The sequence below is a fragment of the Zalophus californianus genome, chromosome 15 (assembly GCF_009762305.2).
Source record: "Zalophus californianus isolate mZalCal1 chromosome 15, mZalCal1.pri.v2, whole genome shotgun sequence".
Taxonomy (NCBI): domain Eukaryota; kingdom Metazoa; phylum Chordata; class Mammalia; order Carnivora; family Otariidae; genus Zalophus; species Zalophus californianus.
In genome coordinates, this window is record NC_045609.1 from 62,562,542 (window position 1) to 62,589,985 (window position 27,444).

At 49.7% G+C, this 27,444-nt stretch overlaps 1 protein-coding gene across 3 annotated transcripts in view; it reads right to left on the bottom strand.

The window, feature by feature from the left end:
• Positions 1–27,444, bottom strand: part of SH3PXD2A (SH3 and PX domains 2A) — a 236,751-nt gene that overhangs the window by 148,045 nt on the left and 61,262 nt on the right. For all 3 annotated transcript variants that reach the window (XM_027596123.2, XM_027596121.2, XM_027596122.2), the window contains exon 3: positions 673–748. In XM_027596123.2, the coding sequence (XP_027451924.1) occupies positions 673–748 (76 nt within the window). The remainder of the gene's footprint in view (positions 1–672; positions 749–27,444) is intronic.

Sequence of the window (27,444 nt, forward strand, 5' to 3'; positions counted from 1 at the left end):
GAGATTTGTATATGATAACAAAAAAAGCACTTTGTAAACTATAAACTGTACACCAATTTAAAACATCATAGCAATAGCAGATTCGGACACATCTGGGCAGTTTTTCTCTAAATTACACATAACCAAATTGCTGTAAACATGTTCCCAAATGGCATAGTGGTTAATGGCCCTTATTGCCAGACACACCTGGGTTCAAATTCTAACCCTGCGAACTCACAGGCTGTGTCACATAAGCTCTCGGAGCCTCGGCTGAGTAATGGGCCAGGAGGATCCAAAATCGGACATGGGGAGTGTGGGGAGTGTGCTCAATTTAAGGGTGTCTATGATTGCAATGCAGTTAGTGGGAAGAGTTCAGCCTGGAGTTCTTCATCCTTTCACAGAAGAACTTGATCTCTCTGTGCTTTCCGTAAAGAGGAAGCCTAAGTCCCAGCACCTGAGAAATTCCTTAGAAGTTACACGGCCAGTAGAGGTGGCCTGGGAATGGTGGGAGAGGCCCCTGTGCGGGCAGGGGCCTTCACAGTCAGGGGCTTCCCCTCCTCTGGGGAGTTGTTAGGATGTAGATTCATAGGCCCACCCTGCCCAGAATTTCCAGCAGCCAGCCTTTTCTTGGCCTAAGAAAGGCTTCTCCCCAGGTTGCCTCCCATCCCAATAGTGGGGCCATCCAAAGCTTACCTGGAAGGAAGGGGATGATTCTCTGCTTGGGGTCCTTCTGGCCACCTTCAATGGGAAACTTATCCAAAAGCTGCATCTGAGAAGCCAGACAGACAGAGGGACAGGATTCAGAAGACTGGAACAGCCCTCAGAGTCCCTTCTCCACTCCATGCCACTGCTTCAGGGCCCCACTGCCCTCATCTGGATGAGTGGCGCCTCAACCCCTCATTTCACAGATGATTAATAAACCACATGGGGCATGAGAGAGAGGAGGTCAGAGCTCTGGACTCATCAAAGGGGTGTCTGAACAATCTCAAGGAGGCATGGAGGCACGGGGTAGGGGGGAGTGTCTGAAGTGGCCCCCTCATGAGGCCTCGGGAGAGACCAGCAGGCTTTCCGGCAGGCTGCAGGTGGGGTTTCCAGAACTTTCTTTGGGCCCGCCTTCCTTCACATGTCACCTGCTGGGTAAGCCCATTAGCCACTGGCCATCTCAGACCCTCCTGGGCCAGGACAGCGGAAGGCCCCACCTGATACTTCAGACAGACCACCCACCTTCCAGAACCGCTCTGCAGAAACAGACCCAGATGTTATTTTAATTGTAAAACCAAACCCAGCCCACGGCGCCCACTGCTGTAAGACCCCTCCTCCATTTCCTACCTTCCCACCCTGAGATCGCTGCTGTTTTTCCAGGGACAGACCCATCGGAAGAGTTTCCAGGGTTTTGGAGGAACAACTATTTTTTTCTTCTGCTATTCTGGGCTGAGATTCTGTATAAGCTGGAAAAACACACCGGAGACAGGATGGACGAGGCCACGGCCCCCGTGCGTGTGGTTAAATCTCCCTTCCAAGGCACAGGCGGAAGCAAGAGCAGAATGGACGGGGCAGGATCTAGCCCTGCTGCCCCAGCTGTGCAGCCCTGAGCAAGGCATGGGAGCTTTCTCTATAGAGCTTCTGGCACCTCCTTGGTCAAATGAGGAAGACCAGTCACATGATATCTGAAGTCCATTCCTTCAAATATTTATTGAGCACCTACTTGGAGCAGTGAACACCAAGAAAACGGCAGTAAAGAAAAGTGATAGGGGCGCCTGGGTGGTTCAGTCGTTAAGCGTCTGCCTTCGGCTCAGGTCACGATCCTGGGGTCCTGGGACCAAGCCCCACATCGGGCTCCTTGCTGTGCGAGGAGTCTGCTTCTCCCTCTGCCTCTGCCCCCGCTCATGCACGCTCTCTCTCTCTCTCTCATAAATAAATAAAATCTTTAAAAAAAAAAAAAAAAAGAAAGAAAAGCAACAAAGTCCCTGCTTTCAGGGAGTTTACATTCTAGTGGAGGGGGACAAACAGTAAGCACATAAATATGTATTGATAAAACCTATGAAGAAAAACGACGTCAGGGAAGGTTTTGGAGCAGAACAGAGGTTGTTCCTTTGTATAACGTGCTGAGAAAGGACTTAGGAATCAAATGGCAATTCAGCAGAGACCACAGGAGGTGGGGAAGCAAGCCTCAAGGAGGGCAGAGAATGTTCCAGCAGGGGAAATGGGAAGTGCAAGAAGAGCTTGAAAAGGCCGGGGTAGCTGCTGTGGAGCAGAGTGAGCAAGGGCTGGGAGGCAGGCAGTGAGATCCGAGACGTGGGCCACATCATGGGGAGGATGGCTTAGCTTCAGCATCATGAATGGGCCGGAGGGTGGAAGCAGGGAGACCAAGTAGGAGCCTATGATGGAGGCTGGGACCAAAGTGCTAGCTGGCATTGAAGGTGGTGAAAGGTAGTCCTGCACTAGGTTTCACGGGTGTGTGTGCACCTGCACACATTCCCATCCACGCACCCACCCACCCCGCTCTAACACATGATTTTAGGGTTCTCTCTTGCACAATCATTACCCAACATGCACAGGCTATTTAGAGCCCACACGTGAAGGGCGGGTCATTATCGGACTCGATTCAAAACAAGGCAGAGACTGCACCATTATTAACTTTCACTTCCTGAGTACAGACTGAAATTTAACAAAAGCTGGCTCATGAGTTTTCAAACCCTAATGTTGTAAGTCCATCTCTCAAACATTTAATAACTGCCTGCTTCATGTAAATATACCCACTGGGCCATAACACTATGAACTTGTGCTTAGGATATTTTTCTTAATTAATGCATTTTCAAACAAATTCAATGCAGAATAGCACTCCCGTCTTCACCTTTTCCCATTTTTGTTTCATTCTGTTGGAAGGTACACATATTTAGAGGCACCTTAAATCTTCTCTGGAAGAAGACTGAGAATAAATCAATGGCTTACTAACATGTATAGGCCAGGTGTAAGATCTCTGAGCAATGGCTCCATAGAATTTCTGAGGATGAGTACAGAGATGTCTGAGAAGGAAGCCAGGCCCAGCAATGTGTCCTGCTGTGGAGTGGTCTGCCCTCATCAAACCGCCCTTGTACTAGGGCACCTGCATGGCTCAGTTGGTTAAGCACCTGACTTTGGCTCAGGTCATGATCTCGGGGTCCTGGGATTGAGCCCCACATTGGGCTCCTTGCTTAGCGGGGAGTCTGCTTCTCCCTCTGCCTCTGCCCCTCCCCCACTCGTGTGCACACAGTCTCTCTCTCCCTATCTCAAATAAATTTTTAAAAATCTTAAAACAAAACAAAACAAAGCAACCATTTTTGTCCAAAAAGAGGGTGGCCAGCCGTGCCCAACAAGCTGTGGGACTTAACGAAGTTGGTGCTTGAAGAAGTTAGGTTCTAACTCCTATATTGTTCTTCAGATCCCGGATTCTGAGATTCTCACAAATAGTACACAGGGAATGAGGGACCAACAGGAGTTAGTAGGGGCAGGCAGGATTCACACATTCATCCCTTTCCTCTAAAAACATTTGCTATGTGCCTTCTAGATGCCAGGCCCTCCATTAGATGCTAGAAGTAAGTTAAATCGTAGTCTTTACACCAAGGAGTTCATGATGTAGCTGTAGAGCAGGGCTTCACACCTTCAACGTGCCTCTGAAGCACCTGCCAACAGGTGAAAATGTAGGTTCTGATTCAGTAGGTCCAGACAGGGGCCTGAGAACCTGCATTTCCACCAAGCTCCTAGGCAATGCTGGAACTGCTGACCCGTGGCTCATACTCACCACACAGCTCTAGGGCTGTTCGTCTGTGTGACAGTCACTAGCCATACATGGCTGTCGAGCACTTGAAATGTGGCCTGTCCAAATTAAGATGTGTTGTAAGTGTAAAGTATGCACCAGGTCTCAAAGACTCAGTATGAACAAAAACGTGAAACATCTCATTAACAAATTTTGTATTGGTTGTATATTGAAATGATAACATTTTGAATCTATCAGGTTAAATAAAAATACTTTTAAAAATAATTTCACCTGTTTTCTTTGACATTTTTAAGTGGGTACTAGAAAATTTAAAATATGTATGTGGTTCACATGACATTTTTGTTCGAGAGGCTGTTCTAGGGCAAGATGGTTCTCAAAATGTAGTCTCAAGTCTGCACATGCCAGAATCATCTTTGGGGGGTGGTGTTAGTTAAAAATGCAGTTTCCTGGGCCTCATGAGGAAGTTCGTGAAGGTTTGCTGTGGTGCTAGAGATTGACAAGCAAGTTCTGGAGTGACCGGGAACGGCGGGCACATATGCACAGGATCCTGAAGTTGCTGAAGGAGGAGGTCAGGGAAGGCTTCCTGTAGGTGAGGACAGCTCTGTGCTGGCAGTGACGGTCACATTCCCTGGGTCCTCCCTGCCAAAGAACGGTCTGAATTGCAACGGGTTCACGTGTCTCCTGGAAGGCAGGGGTCATCTGAGAGCCCCACAGATTTGAATTTTCCCTCAAAAGGTCTGTTGGAGGATGCTTTACAGCTGGGCTCTCTCCCACCTCCTCCTTCTGTAACAGATTTTCTTCTTCCCCCACTCTGGCTTTGTCTGGGCCCTCCTGAGGCCAAGACAAGCCCATCTGCTCAGAGTACTGGGTCAACAGGTCCTCTCCAGAGCCATGAGTACCCAGCTGGCCTGCACCCCTCCTCTCCCTGTCTCCCCACCCCCAGCCCTCAGGGGCTGAGTCCAGCCACACCTGTCACCTAATCCCAACCAGCAGCGCTGAGCCCATAGAGCCTCAGCATCTGCCCTCCGCGTCATCCCCAAGGCCCACCGGCCATGGGAGAAGGAAGTGCCACTAACCAGCCGCTGGTGACATTTTCTCTGCCTATAGGTCACCCTTCAAAGAGAGCAAATCCCCGGGCTCAGACTTCAGAGCAAACCAAGCAAAGGCGGCCCAACTGAGTTTACTCAGTATGCGGGGCTCTCGAAGCTACGTGGCTCAGTGTCTTGGTGCAGACGCAGCATGGCAGAGTGGCGGGTGATGGGATAAACGTCTCAGCGGGCCCTGGATACACCGCCCAAATGCCCCCCCCCCCCCCCCCCCCCCGGCCTGGGAAGGGAGGCGGGCTGCAAAGTGGTTCTGTAGCCTGGGTGGTGCTCAGTTTGCAGGGCTGGGTTTGAGCGATAAAACCTTCACAGGAAAGGTCGAGGGGGCTGCCTCATGCAGAGGCCTGCCCAGGCCCGGGTGCGTGGCCAGGGAGGCAGGAAGGCCCTGCCCAGCCTGCAGTTCTGCTGCGGCCACCTTTTCAGGCAGGAAGTGGATTCCCCTGTCACTCCAGCAAGGGCCTGACTCAGCTGGAAGAAAAGCAGGGCCCATTGCCAGGGTCCTTCTTAGACAGAGAGGCATCTGGCTAATGGAGCCCTTCGTAGCCACATCAGAACTCCGCAGCGTGCAGAGGACACGTGGGCTGTTTATCTAAGGGGTGGATACTGTGAGAGATACAGAGCAGCTCAGCCCCAAGAGCCGGCCCAGCCAGAGAAAGCTGACTCGGCAGCTCTTCTTGGGCAGGGCTGAGCAGCAATAAACACTGAGGAGAGAGAAGGGTGGGCCCAAGCCCAGCTGGGGCACATGTGTAACCCAAGAGGCTGACTCCTCACCCTTTCGAGAGGGTGGAGTTCCCAGCCACTCTCACTGTGGGGCTCCAAACCTCAAGCCTTAATTCTCGTCACCATTTCCAGTTGAGGAACAAAGGGAACGTTACTACAAGAGGTGGGTTCCCTAACCCAGCAATCCCCCTCAAAAAGACGCGAGGCCACCCAGTATGTCTGGGGACCATGAGGGATCAAGGGAAACCTCAGAACTGGTTTGTCAATTCCACCGACTGAGGGCGTACCAGTCCCTGGGCTAGAGGCTGGGGACACAGCAGAGGATCACAGAGACAGAGAGGGACAATAAATAAAAATACACGTGGCTTTTCTTAAAGTTCCCATCCTCTGTGGCCTGAAATGGACTTCCCCCTTCCCTTCTTCAACCAATGGCCTTATCAGGTGCCATCTGCCCTGGGAACCCTTCTTGACCATCCCAGACGAAGCTCACCACCACCTTACTTTGAATTCTAACAGCACTCCTGGTTTGTATTCCCCATTACAGTACTTCACACAGTGTTTTGTGATTTTTTGGTTCAAATTCATCTCATTGGCCAAGAGGAAGCACACTTCCCCTTGAACGGTTCTGGTGCCCCGTATAGAAAATCAGTTCGCAATAAACATATAAGCTATTCCTGGACTCTCAATTCTATTTCTTTGATCCATATGTCTATCCTTCCAGCTGTACCACCCCATCTTGATTCTGTAGCTTTGTACTAAGTTGTTTTCTCTTTAATAGACTTCATTCTTTAGAATAGTTTTAGGTTTACAGCAAAATTGAGCAGAAAGTACAGAGAGTTCGCACATGCCCCCTGATCCCACACACTCTTGGTCTCCCTCACCATCACAGTCCCAGCCCAGAGTGGTGTATTGTTTCATTTGACGAAACTACCATGGATACAGTACTCTCCCCCAGAGTCCATAGTGTACATCAGGGTTCACTCTTGGTGTACATTCTATGGGTTTGGACAAATTATAATGGCATGTATCATTATTATCTATCATGTAGAAGAGTTTCACTGCACTAAAAATCCTCTGTGCTCTGCCTAATTCTTCCCCTTCCCCCCAGCCCCTGGAAACCACTCATCATGTTACTGTCTTCATAGTTTCCCTTTTTCCAGAATGTCGTACAGTTGGGATCATACAGTACATAGCCCTTTCAGGTTGGCTTCTTTCACTTCATTCACATGCATGTAAGGTCTCTCCAAGTCTTTTCATGGCTTGATGGTTTGTTTTGTTTTTTAGTACTGAGTAATATTCCATTGTCTGGATTACACAGTTTATTTATCTATTCACTTACTGAAGGACATCTTGGTTGCTTCCAAGTTTTTGTGATTATGAATAATGTTGCCACAAACATCCCTGTCCAGATTTTTGTGTGGACATAAGTTTTCTTTTTTTTAAGAATTATTTATTTATTTGAGAGAGAGAGAGAAAGAGAGAGTAGGGGGAGAGGCAGAGGGAGAGAATCTTCAAGCAGACTCCTCGCTGAGTGTGGGAGCCTGACACAGGTCTCGATCCGAGGACCCATGAGATCATGACCTGAGCCAAAACCAAGAGTCATATGCTCAAAGGACTGAGCCACCACCCACCCTGTGTGGGACACAAGTTTTCAGCTTATTTGGGTAAACACCAAGGAGGGTGACTGCTGAATTGAATAGAGTATGTTTAGTTTTGTAAAAAATTGCCAACTGTCTTCAAAGTGACTGTACCATTTTGCATGTCTACCAGCAACGAATGAGAGTTTCCGTTGTCCCACATCCTCACAAGCATTTGGTATTGTCAGTGTTTTGGATTTTCACCATTCTAATAGGTATGTAGTAGTATCTCATTGTTATTTTAATTTGCAATTCCCTAATGACATACAATGCTGAACACCTTTTCATATGCTTATTTGTCATCTATATATCTTCTTTGGTGAGGTGCCTATTCAGTAACCAGGTTGTTCTTTCTTGTTGTTTGCTGAGTTTTAAGAATTCTTTGTATATTTTGCATAACAGTCATTTATCAAATTTTTGCAAATACCTTTTCCCAGTCTGTGGCTTGTCTTGTTATTCTCTTGATGTATTAAGTTTTGAAATCAGGAAATGTAAGTCCTCCAGCTTTGTTTTTCTTTTTCAGAAGTATTTTGCCTATTTTCAGCCCCTCGAATTTTCATATGAGTTTTGGAATCAGCTTGTCAATTTCTGCAAAGAAGCCAGTTGGGATGTAGGAGTGCATGGGCAGAATCTGCAGATGAATTTGCGGAGTGCTGCTATCTTAGCAATATTAAGTCTTCTAGTCCATGGACATGGGATGTCTCTCCATTTATTAACATTTTTGTCTTAAAGTCCATTTTGTCTGATATCAATATAGCCATTACAGCTCCTTTGTTTTCTAGTATAACATTTTAATTCCTTTAATGATTTTTTCACTATATTTTTTGGTTATTTCTTCATGGTTCCCTAGGGCTTACAGTATATATCTTATTTTATCAGAACCTATTTTAGATTTATACTACCTTAATTCCATTTATCAGATTTTTGAGAGAGACAAACATTAATCCTATATAACTACATTCTCTTCCTCTTTTTTTGTATATTATTGTTATATATGTTACATTTAAATATGTTATAAATCCAATAATTGTTAGGATTACTACCGTAGCCCTAGACTGGGAGCTGGGGGGAAAGAAAGCCCTGTGTTGTGGGCTGCATACAGCAGAAGTAGAACTTCTCCATTTGCCATTTCAACTGTCCATTTAGGACAATTTGCAGAGACTTAAATTTTTTTAAAACATGATTTTCACCATTTTTGGTTGTTTCACTGGGGACAGAGTCCACAGAGCTCATCGTACAGCCATTCTAAAAGTAATTTCCTTTCGTGGGTCCTCTATTCCCCAAAGCACCGGGCCCAGTGCTGGCTACCCATCTGGGGCAAGGGTCATCAAACTCTTGGTGTCTACTGATTCTCAAAACTGGGTACAAATCTGAACTTTCACATGAAGATATAAAAACAATAGATTTGGAACTGGACAGCACTCCTAAAACAATTATATAATGCAAATCCTTTTTTGGGAAGTTTCAGCAGGGTTCTCTGTTCAAATGAAATCTAATATCAAACTTCATACATTGTAATTCTTGGAGTACAGAGAACCTATCATTCCAGAAAAACTTGTTGAAAAGACTATCCTTTTCCCATTGAATTACACTGACTCCTTTGTCAAAAATCAATTAACTATGTATGTGAGGGGTCTACTCCTTCTAGATTCTCTATACTGTTCCAGTGACAGATTTGTATATCCTGACACCAACACCATTCTCTCTTGATTACTACAGGTTTTTAGTTAAGTCTTAAAATCAAACTTCTTCTTTTTGAAAATTGTTTTGGTTGTTCTAGATTCTCTGCATTTTCAAACACATTTTAGAATAAATTGATTAATTTCTACAAAATAAAATAAATAAATCCCTCCTGGAATTTTTAAAATTGTAATTGCATGGGCTCTAAAGATCAACTTAGGGGGAGAATAGCTACTTAATAATACTCAGACTTCTAATCCATGAATATGGTAAACCTTTCCATTTATTTTAGGTCTTTCAGTTCATTTAGCGATATAGTATAATTTTCTTTTTTTTTTTTTTTTTTTAAAGATTTTATTTATTTATTGGACAGAGAGAGACAGTGAGAGCAGGAACACGAGCAGGGGGAGTGGGAGAGGGAGAAGCAGGCTTCCTGCTGAGCAGGGAGCCTGATGTGGGACTCGATCCCAGGACCCTGGGATCATGACCTGAGCCGAAGGCAGACGCTTAACGACTGAGCCACCCAGGCGCCCAATATAGTATAATTTTCAATGTAGAGGTCTTGCACATCATTCATTAAATTCATTCCTAAATTTTAAAATTTCCTTTGTGATTTCTCTTTTGGACTCATAAACCCAAGAAACTCAATCACCTTCAAACACAAGAAACATAAAGAAACTACACCAATTCACATCATAAGCAGATGACTCAAAATCAGTAATAAAGAGGAAATCTTAAAAACAGCCATAGAAAAAATATACATTACATTCAGAGAAACAAAGGTAATGATGGCAGCAGATTTCTTGTTGGCAAAAACACAAACAAGAAGACTAGGGAAAGGCTTGTGACATCTGCAGGGCCCTGAAGAACATCTACCGTGACTACAGTCATAATTCTGCTCCATGTTTGGGAAGCTCAGTTGTGAATGATTCAGTAGGTCCTCCACATCCATATTACATAGATCTCTTCACCTATAAGTTGGTGACCAAATAATTTATCATCCAAATTGGGAAATTTTGAGAACAAAAGGGAGTGCTAGTAACAATTATGTCAGGATAACAGGTGTAAAACAGGACTTACACGGCTGTGCTGGTTAATGGGTTTGTGATTACCCTATGAGTTCCCAGCACCTAGCTTAGGTCCTGGTATAAAGCAGGTGCTCAATAAATGCTTGATAGTAAAAATAACATTTATTGAGAACTCTGTTAGGCACTGGGCTAAGACTTTTCACATGGCTTCTCTCATTTAATTCCCATATCAACTCTTTGAAGTAGGTATTATTATTTTTCAGAGAAAGAAACCAACACACAGAGAGATTAAATAATTTGCCCAAACTAGCAAGGTGTGGAACTGGGATTCAAACCCAGGTACTCTGGCTTCAAACCCTGGTCTCTCAACTACCACGGTCTTAATGAATAAATTCAGTGAAAGAAAGAAAGAATGCAGAAATTCCACCAATTAGGGTTACATTCTTATTAAAATTCATCAAGCTGTAAGAACAACACATAATCAGAAGATCTATTAACGTAATTTACCACATTCATCAAATAATGAATAAAAACCTCCAAAGAATAAAAACTAAATGATCATTCTCATACAGGTAGATGAAGTATTTGATAGAACTCAACATCCATTTGTGATTTTTTTTTTAATTTAACAAATAAATAGGAGTACACTTTCTTAATCTGAAAATGTTTAATCTACCCAAAATAACCCTCAGGGAAGAAACTCTGGGACAAAACAAGGATGTTGCCCACTATGACTATGTCTACCCATTATTATACCAACGATCCTTGCCAAGGCATTAACACAAGAAAAAGAAATGAGAGACTGAGAAGGAAAAAATAAAACCATCAGTATTCACAACCAATATGACACTATATACAAAATCAGAGAACCTTTAAGAGATCCACACCTCTGGACTTTGGAAATTTCTAACACCCTTATTAAAAAGAAATTAATGGGGTGCCTGGGTGGCTCAGTCAGTTAAGCATCTGACTCTTGGTTTTGGCTCAGGTCATGATCTCAGGGTCACGAGATTGGGCTCTGCACTCAGCGGGGAGTCTGCTCAAGATTCTCTCTGTCCTCTGTCCCCCAGCTCACACTCTCTAAATCAACAATAAATAAAATATTTAAAAAAAAAGAAATTAACCCCCAGAAGGTATAAGACACTAGGCCTTAAAGGAAAAAAAAGGGTGAAAGAGCTGTGAAGAAGGATGGTGGTGAGGGTTGCACACCAGTGTGGGTGTTGTTAATGTCAATAAACTTAGAAGGGTTAAAATGGGAAATTTCATGTTGTGTATATGTTATCACAATGTAAAAAATAGTAAGTTTTATGTTATGTATATTTTACCATCATAAAAAAAGAGAGACAATAAGATCTCATGGCTTTATGGTATGGACAACCAGCAGAGTGTGGACATGAGCTAGAGATGAATCATTAACGTTCTCTCCTTGTCGGCCCGGGAGGAGCCACTCAAAGAGCACTGAGCAGAGCCCTTGAGTCTGGAGCCTGGGCTCCAAACTGCACCAGCCGACCGAGTGACCCTTTGCAAGGCATTTATCCTTATCTATGCAATGGGGAAGATGATGCAACTCAGGGGCAGACAGGAGAGCCCAGACAAGATGCTGTGGCAGAAGTGTTCTAGAAACAGAAAGGGGCAGCACAGGCATGCGGCGGCATGGCAGGTGCTCAGAACAGCCCCAGGATGAGGTCAGCTTGAGGGTGGGCAGACAGGAGGGATAAAGGCTCTCTTATCAAAACGACTAGAGCCTTCGGGCAACAGACACCTCACGGATCCCTGAAGCAGCAGCCAGGGAGAAAGACAGGAGGCAGAGCAGACCCATCCACCCAGGAAAGGAGCTGCCTGCAGTGGATGCATTTGTTTGCTGAGCCCATGCCGTGCTGAAGCCAAGACACTGGGCACTGCAGCACACCGCAACTTCAAGAGGGGGCCCAACCCAGCTCCCAAAGTCCTTAACAAGTCAAAGAAGTTTCCCTTGACCATTTTCGGGAAAATAACGCAAATCTGCACTACCTCAAATCCCCTCCCAGTCTAGCCTTTATCTGTGATGTCCCATGCACTGTGTTAGTGCATTTCAGAAAGCGTGTTAAGTCATGGTCCATGATCTGTTTGGACTGTGGGAGAGCCACATGGGCACAAGGGATTTACATAGTAGGGTTAGATGAGTGTCAGCCTGAGAAGTGTATAAAGCCACAGAATGGGAATTCAGGGCAGGACGAGATCAATGTGGCTGGGGTGAGCAAAGCAGACTTCTCAGAGGAGGACACAGCAGAGTGGGGCCTTGCAGAAAGGAGAGGGAGGAAGGCAAATACAAAGGCTTGGCAGTGGGTGTGTCAGGCTTTCTAGACTAAGCAGTCAGATCGGAGTGAATGGACTTGTTCGTGAATCCCAGGAAATGCTGCTATGTGTCAGAGAAAATGGTGGGATCCAGGGTGGAGGCCCCAGATAATTTATTCCAGTGATTTGGGGACGACCACATGGTGGGCACCAGAGCAGGGTAAGGGCTGATGCCTGGTGTGCCACTCCATGGGGCACTGGGCATCTGCAAGTATCACTGGAAATGTGACGTGATGGAGAGTCATTTCCAGAGCTTGAGGGTCATGCCACAGGTAGTTGGAGACTCTGGGGTGGGGATGGCAGGTGAGACGCTCCAGAAGCCTGCTCGGGAAGTAACACTCACCAAACCACTGTCTACAGCGGCTGGGTCTGGTGACTTCTTAGCTTTGCTGTGAGTCTGAGATGAACAACCCAGGACGACAGAGGAGGCTGGGGGTTCCACCGGAGTCCTTCACTCTCCCCAGCCAGCCTTCCACAGATGCTGAAGACATTCTAAATACGTATTTAAAGACCACCAGTCTGCAGGAAGCGCCAAATCATCAGCCTCTCCAGGGAGCCCACACAGGTCCATTTCCAAGGTAAGCTCTCAAGAAGGCGCCGGCTTGGCAACCTGCGTACACAGGCCATTGGAGCACACTCTCCACAAAGGTTCCTTGACTCCAAGTCTGACTCCACAGACCCTGCACCGGGATCACTCCTGCCCTCCCAAAGCTGAAATCTCACGACTAAGGAGACCCGGGGCTTCACAAGTGCCCCGGCCTTTACCCCCACCATGACCCACCACGCAGGGGCAGGAACCGCATGCTCAAAAATGCCCAGTGACTTAACCCTCCCCTGCCGGCCTCTCCAGGCTGTTGTGTGAGTCAACAAGATTCCTCAATATTCCGATATTGAGCAATTACTATGCACCACCCACAAGGTAGGTAGGATTAGCCCTGTGTTTTATAGATGAGGAGAAAGGTACACAGAGAAGTTAGGTAACTTGCTCAACAACACACAGCAAGGTAGTGACTGAGGCAAGAGTGAAGCCCTGACCACCGGGCTTCCCAAAGCTATGTATTTCCCCCTTGGAGGCAGGACAGCGCAGACAGGGTCTCCCCCAGTGTGTGCACAAGCCCCTTGCCCACACAGGACCCACACCACCACTACTATGATTTATCTATTGTTTTTCTTTGGGTTCCTTTCTGGAAAGCTTGAATGCTTATTTAAGTTGGATGTCAGTTTCCTATTCTTGCTGTAAGAAATGACCACAACTTAGCGGCTTAAAACAACATGAACTTCTTTTCTTAGAGTTCTGGAGGTCTGAAGGTCTGAAATGGGTCTTCGGGGCTAAAATCAAGGTGTCAGCAGGACGGTTTCTCTCCCAAGATCCCAGGGGAGAATCTGTTTCCTTGCCATCTATAGCTTCTAAAGGCCACCTACATTCTTTGGCTTGTGGCCCCTTCCTTCATCTTCCCAAAGCACATCACTCCAAACTGTTTCTGTTGTCATAGCTCCTTCTCTGGCTCCCCTGCCTCCCTCTTATAAGGACCCCTGTGATTACACTGGGCCCACCTGGATGATCTAGAATATTCTCCCCCCCTTTTTTAAGATTTTATTTATTTGAGAGAGAGAAAGAGGGTGAGTGGGGTAAAGGGCAGAGGGAGTGAATCTCAAGCAGACTCCCCGATGAGCGTGGAGCTCGACATGGGGCTTGATCCCAAGACCCTGAGATCATGACCTGAGCGGAAACCAACAGTCGGATGCTCAACTGATTGAGCCACCCAGGTGCCCCGTGTTCTCCCCTTAAGATCCTTAATCACATCTGCAAAGTCCCTTTCACCATTTAAGGTGAAACATCCACAGGTTCTGGGGATTAGGATATGGAAATCTTTGGGGGCCAATATTCATCCCATCATAAGTCACATCCAAAGCAATACTATTTGTAAAGTCGTAAGTGTACGAGGTGCGTGCGTGCGTGTGTGTATTCTAACTGTATCAGCTTAGGGCTGCTGTACCGGAGTACCACAGACAAAGTAGCTTAAACAACAAAAATTTATGGTCTCAGTTCTGGAGGCTAGAAGTCTGAGATCAAGAGGCTGGCAGGGCTGGCTCCTCCTGAAGGCTGTTGGTCACGCTTCTCTCCTAGTTTCTGATGGTTTGTGGGCAATGCTTGGTGTTTCTTGGTTTGCAGAAGTTATCAGCTCAATCTCTGCCTTCATCTTCACACAGTATATCCTCCTTGTGTACGTTTCTGGGTCCAAATTTCTTCTTTTTACAAGGACACCCGTCACTGGATTTAGGGGCCCACCCTGCCGCAGCATGACCTCATCTTAACTACATTTGCAACAACCCTATTTCCAAATAAGGCCACGCTTGAGGTACTGGGGATTAGGATTACAACATATGAATTTGGGGGGACACATAAGACTTCAACCCCTAACACCAACACACACTGAAATAATGCATAATCACCGAAAGATAAAAGCACCCCCACCCCCGCAAAATCTCTTCCTGAATTCACAGTGGTACCTATACAACATTTTGGAAAATGTGAATAATAGTAACAAATGGTGCATAGCCAGTCAGATCCGGATTCAAATCGGTTTCCTCACCCGTAAAATGAGGACAGTGACAGAGGCTGCCTGACGCAATGGGCAAGGGGAGACAAGGTGTGTAAAGCGCTGGGCACGGAGTCTGGCACAGACTAAGGGCTCCAAACACAGTAGCTATTATTATCACTCTCATCGTTGACACCAGTCTGGGTCCCCAGTGCCAGGGAAAGCTACAGCCCCTGAGGTCAGGGAGGCAGCAGGGAGAGCACGGGGACAGACAGGCCTGGCTAGGAGCATCTTGGGGGCCCCAGGGGAGCTGTCCAGCTGGTGTGCGTGGGCTGGGCTTGGGGAGGAGGCCTCCGGCTTTTCCAGCAGCTCATCAGGTGCGTGGGCGCTGCCTGGGACATGTCGGACATTAATGTGGTGGGGTCTGGGCTGACAGCCCAACACCCGCAGCAGGATGCGCACAGAGTGACGAAAGCAAAGATGTACGGGCTGGCACTAGCCTGGGGAAACCTCCTCAAGTCTAGAAGGTGTCCAAACTGGTGGCTGCTCTGTCTCCCCCTGAAACTTCCCAGTGGGCTCATCCCGTGCACCCTCCTCCCCCACACACAATGCTGACCCACAGCCTTGTGAGAAAGAGCACTGGATGGGAGTCAGGAGAGGAGGGTTCCAGTTCCAGCCTGCTGAGGCTTGTAGGCGACTAGCGCAGTTAAGTAGAAATACCTGTCTTGTCCCCATAGGTGTTGTGAAGATCCAAAGAGAAGACACACGAGAACGTGCTGCCAAATGCCAAACAATTATTCCTACTTAACTTCTCGGAGCCTCAGTCTACTCATCTATGAAATAGGGTCAAGTCCATTTTTCTCCTTCTCATGGACCAAAGCGAAGTTGAACAGGGAAAATACATCTGCAAAGCGCTTTAACACATGGTCCCCAGGCACAGAGGGGACCATCAGAAGTAGTTGCTTCTCTCAGTACTGCTTTGCCATTATTAATACTCTAGCTAGTGATGGAATGCTTGAGCTCCGAAGTCAGAATTCCAAATCATTCCTTCCTAGCTAGGTGACCCTGGCCAAGTCACTTAACCCCTCTGGGACCCAATTTTCTCATCTGTAAGGTGGGGGTGAGTAAGAACAGCCAACCCATGGTGGTGTGCAGATTCAATGAGCTAACATAGGTGAGCGTGGTACTTGACTCACTGAAGGTGCTTGATGAATGGGGTCACCTTTTTTAAGGTAAAGAGACCCTGGCATTCCCTTCCTATCTCCCACAGCCCTTTCTGCTTCCAGTCAGGGCCATCAACCAGGCTATTCTGCCCTGTCAACGGCTGAAAGAATTTCACAGGTTCACTTGAGGCTCTTGCACTTTGTCCCAACATGAGATCGCTCAGCCTCCCCTTGGCCAAGGGGGAAGGGGGTGATGGTAGGACAGCTGACCACCTGGAAAGCTGGGGGCTGCCAGGGTGGGGTTCAGTCAGCTCTGAGTCTGGCTTCAGGTAGGAGGGGTAGAGGTTCCCTTGGCCTTCAGCTTGAGGTGTGGTTTCCTACTGTGAAGCTGGAGCTTACCCCTGGCCCCTCCCAATCCCACAGCGCATCAGCCCGTCTAGTTGTCACCCCTCTTTCCTCTGGTCCCCAGGAAAGTATGGGGCTGGAGGAGTCAGGTGCTAGGGCAGGGACAGGGAGTGATGGGTAGTGTAAGGGGGCTGGGCTGGAGGGGTCTTCTGAGACCGAGAGGAAGAGCTTGGACTTCCTCCTCCAGGCAATAAGGAGCCCTGGAGGGTGCTGAGCAGCAAGCAACCCTGTGGAAGTAGGATTCTAGAAAGATAAATCTGGCTAGTACATGGGATGAAGCATGGTAAAAGAGACATCTGTGTGTGGAACAGACTGCCAAAGATACCCGCCTCCCCACAGAGGATGAGGCCAGCCTAAGATGAGCCTGCCCACACTGGAGTGTGTGTAAGTGTGAGTGTATGTGTGTGTATTTTCCAGCAGGGTCCTGGCTGAGGTCACCCTGTTCCCCCATGCAGTGGGGGTGGGGTCTCTATCTATCCCTTGGCTTCACCAGAGACCCTCCAGAAGTTTCTAACCCCCTCCCCCACCCCTAAGCTGCGTGACACTCCCCTCCCGCCATACCCACCTCCAAGGACCATAACAAAGCGAGAGGCCCTGAAGAAGGTGAAGGAGAAAGAACATACTCCCACCTTCTGACTGATCTTTCCGGCTGAACCACATGCCCAAACCCGGTGTTTGTCAATTCTTTTTATTCTAATCACCCCTCCAAGTGGCCCAGAATGGTGATCCCCAAAGTGTCCTTCTAGCCACCATGGGATCAAATTCTGGCCAAAGTTTGGGACAAAGACAGCACATTCTTGGCAGAGATGAGACCAAGGCAGACCTTTGGTGGTCCCAGACCCAGGCCACTGTTCTAGGCAGTGAGATTCCGGAACTGGTCCCCAACATGCTCCCTTGAACAGTACTCTCTTGGAGAGAAGCCAAGTGGGATGCTTCTAATCGACAATCCAATGTCCTTCCCTTCCTCGATCCCCTTCTCCAAGCTTCTCCTTCCCCCATTTTGTTGGAATACAAAAGGGTCAGGGTACTTCCAGACCCACCCTCATCTTTCCCCACCCCCATAAAGTCTTGTGCAAAAGGAAAAACACAAAAGAATAGGCTAAAGAAGAAGGCTGGGGTCGCTGGGCCGAGTCCACCTCTTTCCTATGACCTTGCCCTGGTCAGTATGCGACCTTGGCTTCCCAAGAGCTCATCTCTCCTGTGCCTGGGAGTGCTGTTGGTCAGCACCAACACTGGGTGGGCCATCCTAAAACTCAGGAAGGGTGCTAAAAGCTTCTTCAAAGGTACTGGAAGCCCCAGAAAGACCCTGGGCTGTCAGGTGGACCCAGCAAAAGCCAGGCAGGCCCAGGGAGTCCTGGCAGGAGCACTTTAGACCCGGTAGCTCGGGTAGATCACCTGCCCACACCCCCAACTTCCTCCTCCATTAGAAACTTCACAGCCTAAGAGACAGAAACATGTGAAACTCCTCTGAGGGTTCCAGCGGAGGGAGTGCTAAGTTGCACCATCTCCAATTCTGCTGTTATCTGTTCCCAGCCAATGGTTTTATCTCTGGCTTCTTGACCTTTGTTGGCTCTCTGCCTCCCAGGAACACAAGCCTATTCATGACCTCTGTTCCACTGGCCTCTCCAGTCACATGTCCTGCTACCTCTGCACGTACTCCCCCACACACTGCACGGCCTGCCTGCAATCCTCCCTGGACATAAGATGCTGTTCTGTGCCTTTGCATAGAACGCCATACCCCATGTGATCTCTTGCTGTCAACATCTCTGAGGCCTTTGCACAGGTATATCCCTCATTTACTCCCTCTTCTACACTGCTTCTATAGTTTGGTCATACTTCTAGAACTGTACTTACCACTATATTGTGATTATTTGTTTATACACCTGCCTCCTTTCGAAAGTTATACATTTCTTGTAAACAACATCTGTGCCTTGATATGCTCACTTTCCATCATAGCATCTGACTCATAGCTGGGCACACAACTGGACTACATTTCCCAGCCTCCCTTGCTGGGAGGTACAGTCATGTGACTGAATTCTGACCAGTGGAACATAAGCAGGGATGGTGTCCGCCTCATCCAGACAACCTATAAAATCTCCTACAATCCTCCACATTCTCTCTTCCCTACCCTGCTGACTGGATACAGAGACCCATGGGGGGTGGAGTCCCCAGATGGAAGAGTCTGGGTCCCTGAATGACAACCTGGAGCACAGCCCCCCAGGAACCAGTTTGGGTGTATAACATGAGCAGGAAAATATCCTCTATTATAACGAGCCACTGAGAGTTTGTTACATAGTATTAGCCTGTCCTGACTAATACAAAGCTCAGTCATGGTCTGGTGAACCAAACTGAAAGAGGGAAGAGTTAATATAAAATGCGCCCACCCCTGCCCCCTGCCACTGATCCAATCAGGTCAAGCATCACAGCCCCTTACATGACTGAACTACCCCCGAAGCCACACCATCATCCCTCTTCCCCCATCCTATCCACCGAATCACACATACAGCATTCAGAATGCCATGCACTAAGGAAGCGTGGCTCAACAAGGGTGGGGATTGAGGACTTGCCAGATGACCTGTAAAAGTCACCACAGCTGAATGAGCCCCAACTTGAGATCCTGGTTCCACAAGTTTGTAGAAGGCACACCGAGACACAAAGTTGCGTTGCAGGGAGGGGCCTCCTTCTACCCACACAGGCATCTATACCCCTGACACACGACCATTCAAGCTCACAGGAACATTTCCAACGACGGGAACCCACCACCTCTGAGGCAACCCACACCAACCACCCTTGGCAGCTTCTGGGAAGTGCTGGAACAGAATTCCTCATACAGAGCCCCAATTTGCCAGGCCAAATTCCCACGTGGTCACAAAGCCTGAGCCCAAATGGGAGAAAGATCACATTTGGCAAGAAAGAGAAGGACTTCAAATGTATCTTTCCAACACCCTAGGCCCTCACTCCTCAAGGTGTGATCTGAGACGAATCCTATCATCACCTGAGAGCTTGGTGGAAATGCAAAATCTCAGGCCCGAGGCAGACCTACTGAATCAGAATCTGCATTATAACCACATCTAAGTAGTTTGTGTGCACATTAGAATTGGAAAGCCCTCGCTGTTCTTTGCTGTAAGGATCCCAGCTAATCTTTAGCAGTGTTCCCACCACAAGTCCAGCCTATCCGCAAAGATGGACACAAAGGAGGAGGAACAGGAGCTAAACCATAGAACTTGCCTTTAAGGGGGGTGCAGGTCTGCACCCCGTGCCCTATACTCGGCACCACCTCACTGTGCATTCATGTGTTTATTCAACAACAACTTCCTGAGCACCTGCTATGTGTCTTTGGGCCCTGGGAAAACAAAGCTCACACTGTAGTAAGGAAGAGTTAGTGAAGGAGTAGACAAAGAGTCAAACAAGATAATAACAAATTATGGTAAGTGTCCTGAAGACAATAAAATGTGACAATGTGACGGGGCTGGCAGGCTCTCTGAGGAAGTGGTCAAGGAAGGCCTTTCTAGGATATGTCATGTGAGTTGAGGCTGGAGTGGCCAGGAGTCAGCTGCTTAAAAATCTGGGGGAAGAGTTTTCAGGCAGAGGGAACAGCAATGGCAAAGGCAGCACTACGCTTGGCAACACTATGCTTGGTGTCTAAGGAGAAAGTGGGTGAGCCGTGAGTTAGAGCCAGCAAAGAAGGATGCAGGGGATAAGTCAGGAAGGGCAGATAGGGCCGGGGGCCCACCACCCAGGGCCTGGGGGCAGGGTAAGAAGTTGGGAACTCATTCCCAAAAGAAAGGGAGACCTCTAGAAGGTTCTAAACAGGGGTGTGATGTGGTCAGATTTATATTTTTAAAGGATCACTCTGCTTGGTGGGAAGACAGGAGTGAGCGTAGGGAGACCCCTGAGGAGGCCAGCTCAGTTGCCCAGGTCTCCTGGGCAGAGGTGACAGGACTGGACCAGCATGGGGACAGAGCAGCCACAGAGGAAGGGGCAGAGCCTGGCTGCATTTTGAGGGAGGTCATACGGGACGTCCTAACTTGCTGTCGGGTTGGATATGGGACGTGACTGGCCAGGTTTGAGGTGATCCCAACAGGGTTGAAATACCTTTGGCACTAGGCACTCCGAATAGCTGAGCCAGGCAGTCCAAGGACCCTGACCCCTGACCCAGGCAGCCTCACAGCCCTGGGGGCTGACGCTGCATCCTCTGTCCTGAGAGCTTCCTCCCTGGTCACTGAGGTTGGCCATTCAGCCCACAGTAGGCTTTTCTTGGCACTTCTCCTTAGGCCAAGGGCTTCTTGGTGTCCCTGCACATTTGCGGAAGGGGAGGACAAAGTGGAGCACAGATGGAAAAAGAAAAATCCACACAGCAAAACTGAGAACTCGGGCAGAGCTGCCAGGGGAAGCCCGGTGAAGCAGCCCACACGGCGAGGCAAGTCACCAGGGCCGGCCTCAGGCTCCCCTGGCTCCGCGGCCCTGTTTAACCAGGCTTCCCGCTGGGGAGAGCTCCACTCCTGCCAGGGAACCAGGAAATGCAAGGGGGCCGCGGCGTCCTCCAGCCCACCCTGGTGCCCAGCTGTAGGCTGCTTGTGACCCGGGCGATGCCTTCGTCCCGGGGACCTGGGAGACCCCATAAACGTTGCTACTGCCCACCTAGCACAGGTGCAGGAAAGGAGAAGGAAGTACAGGAGAGAAGGGGCTGGCTGCTGGAGGACAGCCGGGAGCCTGTGTGCGGGTCTGCCTGCCTTTCGGGCTCTCCCTCCACAGAAGCAGGCCTCTCCCTGACCTTCACATGGGCCCGAGGCAGTCGTGCCTCCACGCCTTTGCTCATGCTCCTCTCCCTGCCCGCACCCCCTTCCCAGTCTACCTAGAGCCCGCCTTTCTCCTGGACCCACCTCATAGATAGAACCCAAGGCGGGAGGAAGGGAATCTAGCATTTTCCAGACACCTCCTTTGTCTGTCTTTCTTTTAGAGAGTATCTGAGGTCAATTACACCTCAACGTAAGGAAAGTATCAGGCAAATGCGGCAATACTTGAACGTTTGTTAAATCTGGGAGGTAGGTCCACTGAGAGGTTATATTATTTTCTGTAGGATTAAACCATTTCATAACTAATAATAAACAATGGAACAGAAAAGCTGACTGGCTGCAACACAGAAAAGCAGCGGGAAGGGCCAGGCGGGAGCCCCGGGAGTCCTGGGAAGAACGCCGTGGATGCAGGTGAGGAATCAGGAGGGCTTGGCTGGGCGCACTGAGAGACGGTGCAGGGGGGAAAGTGGGGCAGAGAAAGAGGGGGAAGAAGGGAGGGGAGGGGTGTGGGGGGAGAATGCGGGGAGGGGTCTAGATAGGAGCTGGGGTTCATACATGCTGAGGGGCAAGCATATGTGTGGCTTATCAGTTGAGATGTCTTGTAGGGCAGCCAGTGAGCCAGCTCGTAGACAGCCCCACCCTGAACCCAGTGACTCGCCCATGACAGGTGCTCGCCCCCCACCCACCCGTAGGTGATGACAGAGACTTGGACCAGAGGACAGACCCTCACTGAGAGAAGAGGTCCAACGGAGAGCAGAGCCCTGCCCCGAGCCTACACCAATGCTCTACCTTACCCAGATCACCGACAGCTGGGGAGGTATTCTGGGGACCAGCTTGACCCCACAAGGGTGGCTCCCTATCCTGCCCAGATATTTCTAGCAGGGAGAGCACTGGGGCAGGTGTGACCTTAAAAGAACAGCTAGCATGGGGTGAGGAAGGATTAGGTGATGAAACAGACAGATGAGACCCAGGGGATCCTCTGTCTAGCCAGAGAAGGGGAAGAGCCAGCCTGAAGTTCCTGCCTGCCATGTCCCCAGCCCTACCCACAGCAACCCAGGGCTCCACCCTCTAGGGCAGCCAGGGTGAGGGCTGAGAGCACTACCAGCCCACCGCAGCCATGGGACCGGGGCAGAGCCGGCCCAGGGAAGGGAGACTGCAGTCAGGTCTCTTCTGCGAGGGGGAAGAGCCAAAGGCTGGCCATCAGGGGGGGTGCCCTTTGGAGGCAGGGCAGCCTCCCACCAGGGTGCCCAGACTGTCACCTGATACCAAAAGGAATGCCTTTGAGAAGGTTAATTATGAGGCGGATGCCTGATGCTGCGTACTCCCCTGAGAAGGAGAAGCAGCCCCCCTCCCCCACCAGCTTTTACCTTCAAGGTTGCAGACTTGTCAAGCCCCTGGCTCACTGCAGTCAGTGACCCCCATACAGACCAGGGTCAGGTCCCGGCCTGCCCTTCTCCCAGAATCCTGCTCAGGATGTGACAGCAATGTGGAGAGGGGGATAGGAACAAGAGAGACCCCGACTGACAAAGACATACCACAGCGAGAGAAAAACGCCCCCAGAAAAGAGTCTTGGGAAAGGCTACAGGGACGAACAGAGCCATGCCAAGAGACAGGCTCAGACTCAGAGACCCTGGAGAGACAGAGAGAGATAAATAGAGAAACTGGAAAAAGAGAGAGACGGCAAGAGAACACCCCAGGAAGAATCCAAGACTCAAGAGCAGAGAAAAGAAAATGAGCATATGCACAGAAACTGACAATTTCTCTCTCTCTCTCTCTCTGCTCAGCCTAAAGCCTTCCTCCCCAGCCTGGGCAGGGGGTCAGGGTAGCACCCCCTCCAGCGGGCAGCCCAACCCCACCTGCTCTGTAGCCGAAGCCTTCCTGTCTCCTCTCTGAGGCACCAGGGCCTCCCAGGTGGGCTCTGCAGTGATCTGGCCCAGGAAGGGGCCACATCAAAGTCACAAGTGGCGGTGGATAGCAGAGGTCTAGCATGTGGATTCCAGAGCCAGACTGACCAGCCTGAATCCTGACTCCCCCACTTGCAGAGAGGGTGGTTCTGCAGCTCTACGCTCCCCCGCCTTCGTTCTCAACTACAAAGCCAAGAAACCCAGGCATTCCAAACTAGCCCAAAGTGTCCCAACTGCACCAAAAAAATACATACACTGATGGACAGAACCTCAGTTTTGAGTCCTCCTACCTTTGGTAGATCTCTTGGCCTGTCTCCCCTGTCTTGGTCCCTGCCCCACTGCGCCGTAGGATGGAAGGAGGTGCAGGCATGGCCCAGTACCCAAGGGGCACACACAGAGGAGTTTCCCTCCACCTTCCCACTGGGGGTTCCTCCTCACAAGGTTCCAAGAAGAAGAGTGGAGCCCATCTCCTTGAGGAGCCAGACGGGCTGGCCTTCACCAGAGATGCCCTCAGGAGACCAGCCAGCACTGTCTCATTGGGAAGAATGGTCGCTTGTCATATGCCAGAACCAAGCTTCTCAACTCCAGCTCATACAGCAGCCTCCTGCTTCCTGTTTGGTTTTCTTTTTTCCTTAAGGTATATCTGAATGTGGTCTATTTAGCCCTAGGGACACCCCGGCGCCCACCCATTCCTAGCCTCCGCCCCAGCCTGCTGCCAGCAAGGAGTTCAGACTCTGGCGTGGCTGAACTGGCCACTATGTTCTACTGGGCACCAGATAAATGCTCCCTAATTAGCAGATGGAGCCCAAGCCTGGCTGGCATTTGGGGCCGTCGACTGGCCAGTCCTGTAGTATTCTTTTACCACAGCTTCAGGGTGCCCAAGGCCCTTTCATGGCTGGGAAAATGTGCCCCTAGTCCAGGTTGGACAGACACAGTGTCCACAGAGCCCCTGCCCTCCTCCAGAAGGGCCAGAGGAGACATCAAGAATAAACGCCATCCTGGGCGCCTGGGTGGCTCAGTTTTGGTTAAGCGACTGCCTTCGGCTCAGGTCATGATCCCGGAGTCCTGGGATCGAGTCCTGCGTCGGGCTCCCTGCTCAGCGGGGAGTCTGCTTCTCCCTCTGACCCTCTCCCCTCTCATGCTGTTTTTTTTTTTTTTTCTCTCTCTCTCTCAAATAAATAAATAAGTAAAATCTTTAAAAATAAAAAAAGAATAACCACCATCCTGACAATTCTCCGTAGCTGCTCCAGGCTCAGTGGGGAAAGCCTCCTGGGCCCTATCTCCTGGAAATCTCCAACAACTCTGAGGCTGCTTCTGTACTGAGAGCCACTCCATAGGCTGAGAAGCCTGAGTCCTGGAGGCTTGGGAACTGTTCAGGGTCACCTGGCTGGTAAGAGGTGGGGCCCATGCACACACCTTCGAAAGTCTGTTAACAAAGCCTGAGCTTTCCTTCACCGAGAGAAACTGCCCCACTCGGAGAACCAGGAATTTGGCATCGGGAATGCCACAGGCTCTTTTGGAGAGCCCAATGTCACCCAACTGTGGAGGCTTCTGAGGAATCTAAAACCCTTCTTCCTTAGCTCCAGCTAAATTCGAGGATATGAAGGAAACAGTGTCGATCCTCCAATAACTCTTACAATGGCCTGGTCTGAGGGAACGTCCTTGAGATGCAGGGGTCACAGCCCCTAAAATCACTTGGGGGCTGAGGTCCAGCTAGGGTGGCAGGGAACTGGTTGGGGGGGGGGTCCCCTGCAACTGGCACCTCTGGGTCACCCAGCTGGTGGCAGTTCACCTGCTGAGGGGCCGGGATAGAGAACAAACTGTTTTCCCTTAAGTGCATAACTCAGGCTCCCACGGCTCACCCTGGTTGTCCCACATGCCTAGTTCCACATGAGTCAAAAGCAAAACCAACTGTTGCCATGGGGTGAGGGGGTGCAAGTATGCCAAGCCCCCCAGGCCCAGATCCAGGAGCTGCCTTGACAAGCCAGCCGGGGTGCCCCCAGCGTGCAGGCCTGATGGCAGGGGTCTGCACTTTGGGTTGCTCCCTCATGCTGTGCCTTCTGCCCTGCCCTGACTCTTCCACCAGCTGGTGGCTCCGGCTAAGGCCAAGGTGTGGGCCTGGCCTGTCTGCCCAGGACGACCCTGACTTTTCCCTGCGGGTCCCTAGTACTAAGCCCAGTGCCAGGCATGGAGCTGGCACTCCTCCACAGGTGCCAGGGATTGGCTTGAAATTCTCTCCCGAAGGAAGGGGTGACTTGGCCCTAGCTGAAGGCTTCAGAGAGCACACACAAACACACACACACACACACTCACACCACACTCACCTGGCCACCACCAAAGATCTTCCTTCCCTTCATTCTCCAGTTTGGAGGGGGACACTGTCCCCTACCCACTTTCCAGCCAACTTTCCTGATGCTTATCCGAAGGTGGGTAGCTGGGGGCCCGGCGGGGGCAGAGCTGAGTTTCCCAGGTCAGACCTTTGGGCCTGAGGCCAGAGGAGGAAGGAGGTGACAGGCAGCAGCTGCACTCCAGGGCCTCCCTGAGCCACCACCCGAACACACCCTGACATGACACCTGTGCTGGGAAAACAGGGCGCGCAGCTCCAAGCAGTCACACAGGCCGTGTGGCCTGACTCAGATGCTGCCGCAAGCAGAGCTGGGGTTTATTAACCGAGAGAGGTGGGAAGAGGTGGGTAGGACGTGGGGGCTCAGCTCCAGGAAGCAGACGATCCTGTGAAGGACCTGCCGTCTGACCTTTCGGGAGCCTGAGAGAGGTCTTCTGCTCTTTGCAGGGGTATCTTCTCCCTGGGGACGGTGGATGACTCCTCTCCCACCAGGAGCTTTCTCGGTGATGCAGCAGGGCGTTCCTGCCCTCCCTGGCCAAAAACCGAAAGAGGCCTTCTGGATGGAAGGCCAGAACTCTAGACTCGTATGAACCAGAGGCTAGAGTGCCTGAGTTCTAGTCCTGCTGTCACTTAATGGCCTTATAATTTGGACAAGTCACTTCCCCTGCTGGGACCTCACTTCCTCATCTGTCAAATAAAGGAAAAGGACTATATCAGAGGATAGCCAAGAATTTTCACTCAAGGTGCCTTTGCCAATTGACAGGTAGTCTTTCCCTGCAGGTATGTGGTTTTTTTTTTTTAGAAGGATTCTGGGACCATGTCTGGGATCATGATCATGAGTGATGTCTGCCCTGGATGAAGGATGGGAACATGCCATGATCAATTAATGATGTCTGCTGTGGGCATGAGGCTGGTAAGCAGCAGCATGAGCATCAGATATGTATCATCCTAGTAGGTGATCCCTAAGGGCCTTCTGGCTATAAAACTCACAAGCCCACCCCCTGACTCCCCAGCAGACATGGTGAACACTGGTTGGCAAGCATGTACCTCTCATATTGTGGTATTTGCACACAGCTGATTTCTCTCCGTGAAAGAGACATTTTCATCAGCTCTGCAGGACAGTTACTAGGGGAGCAGGTAGCCGCCTGAACTCTCTCCATCCATCCATACTCACAAGACTTCACCCAGAAAGTTACAGACAAGGAAACAATGCCACGATTTAGTACCCAGAGGACATTCCAGCTTTTCTTACAATTTTCCCCATGTCTACAAAGGAGCTTCCCCACTGTGTGAAGATCCCACCCTGGTAGAGGAAGAGATGAACAATCAGCAAAGGGCAGAGACAGCTCCCGGCTTCATGGTGTAGTCACAAGTGAAGATCTCATCTGAGAGGGCCTGTGTCCATGAGCTCCCTGGGAGGCATGTGCCTGGGTCACCTATAGACCATGTGCTAAGAACACCCTATGCAAATGCATGCAGGTACCAAGAAAGGTGCTCACAGATGGAGTACTCATCTGTACAGGAAAAGATTAGTTTCCCAAGTGCAGCTGCAGCATGGTGAGTATCCCGTAAGTCTGGGCTGCAGAGAGTCAGAGAAGCTCCTCTCCCCTCTTTGTATCTTTAGGCTTTGCCCAGCTGGAAAATTCTCCCGAAGGAGGCTGCACCAGAGCCCAAGCTCCCTCCTCTTATTTCCCTTTATACACAGATGTGTGAGGCTGTCCCCCCTCTGCACTCTGCCCTAAGTCCACCACCTCTCCCCGTCCACCTTTCTCCATCTATTCTGGACCTGCAAGGCCCCCGTGTACAGGGTTATTCCTAAAACCACAGGGTTGGGGAAACTGCACAAGAAGGGGTCACTAGCTGGGAACCAAGGAACCCCAGGATTCCATCCTAAGCTGGCCTCGAGGTAACATTTCACCAGGTCCTCCCCTTCCAACCTTCCCTGGAGAACAGATACCCTCAGCAGCCCCCCACCCCAAGCCCCACCAACAGCAGAGCCTGGCAGAGGAGAAATCAGGAGACAGAGGAAGCTGGAGTTCATCCTCAGGCTATAG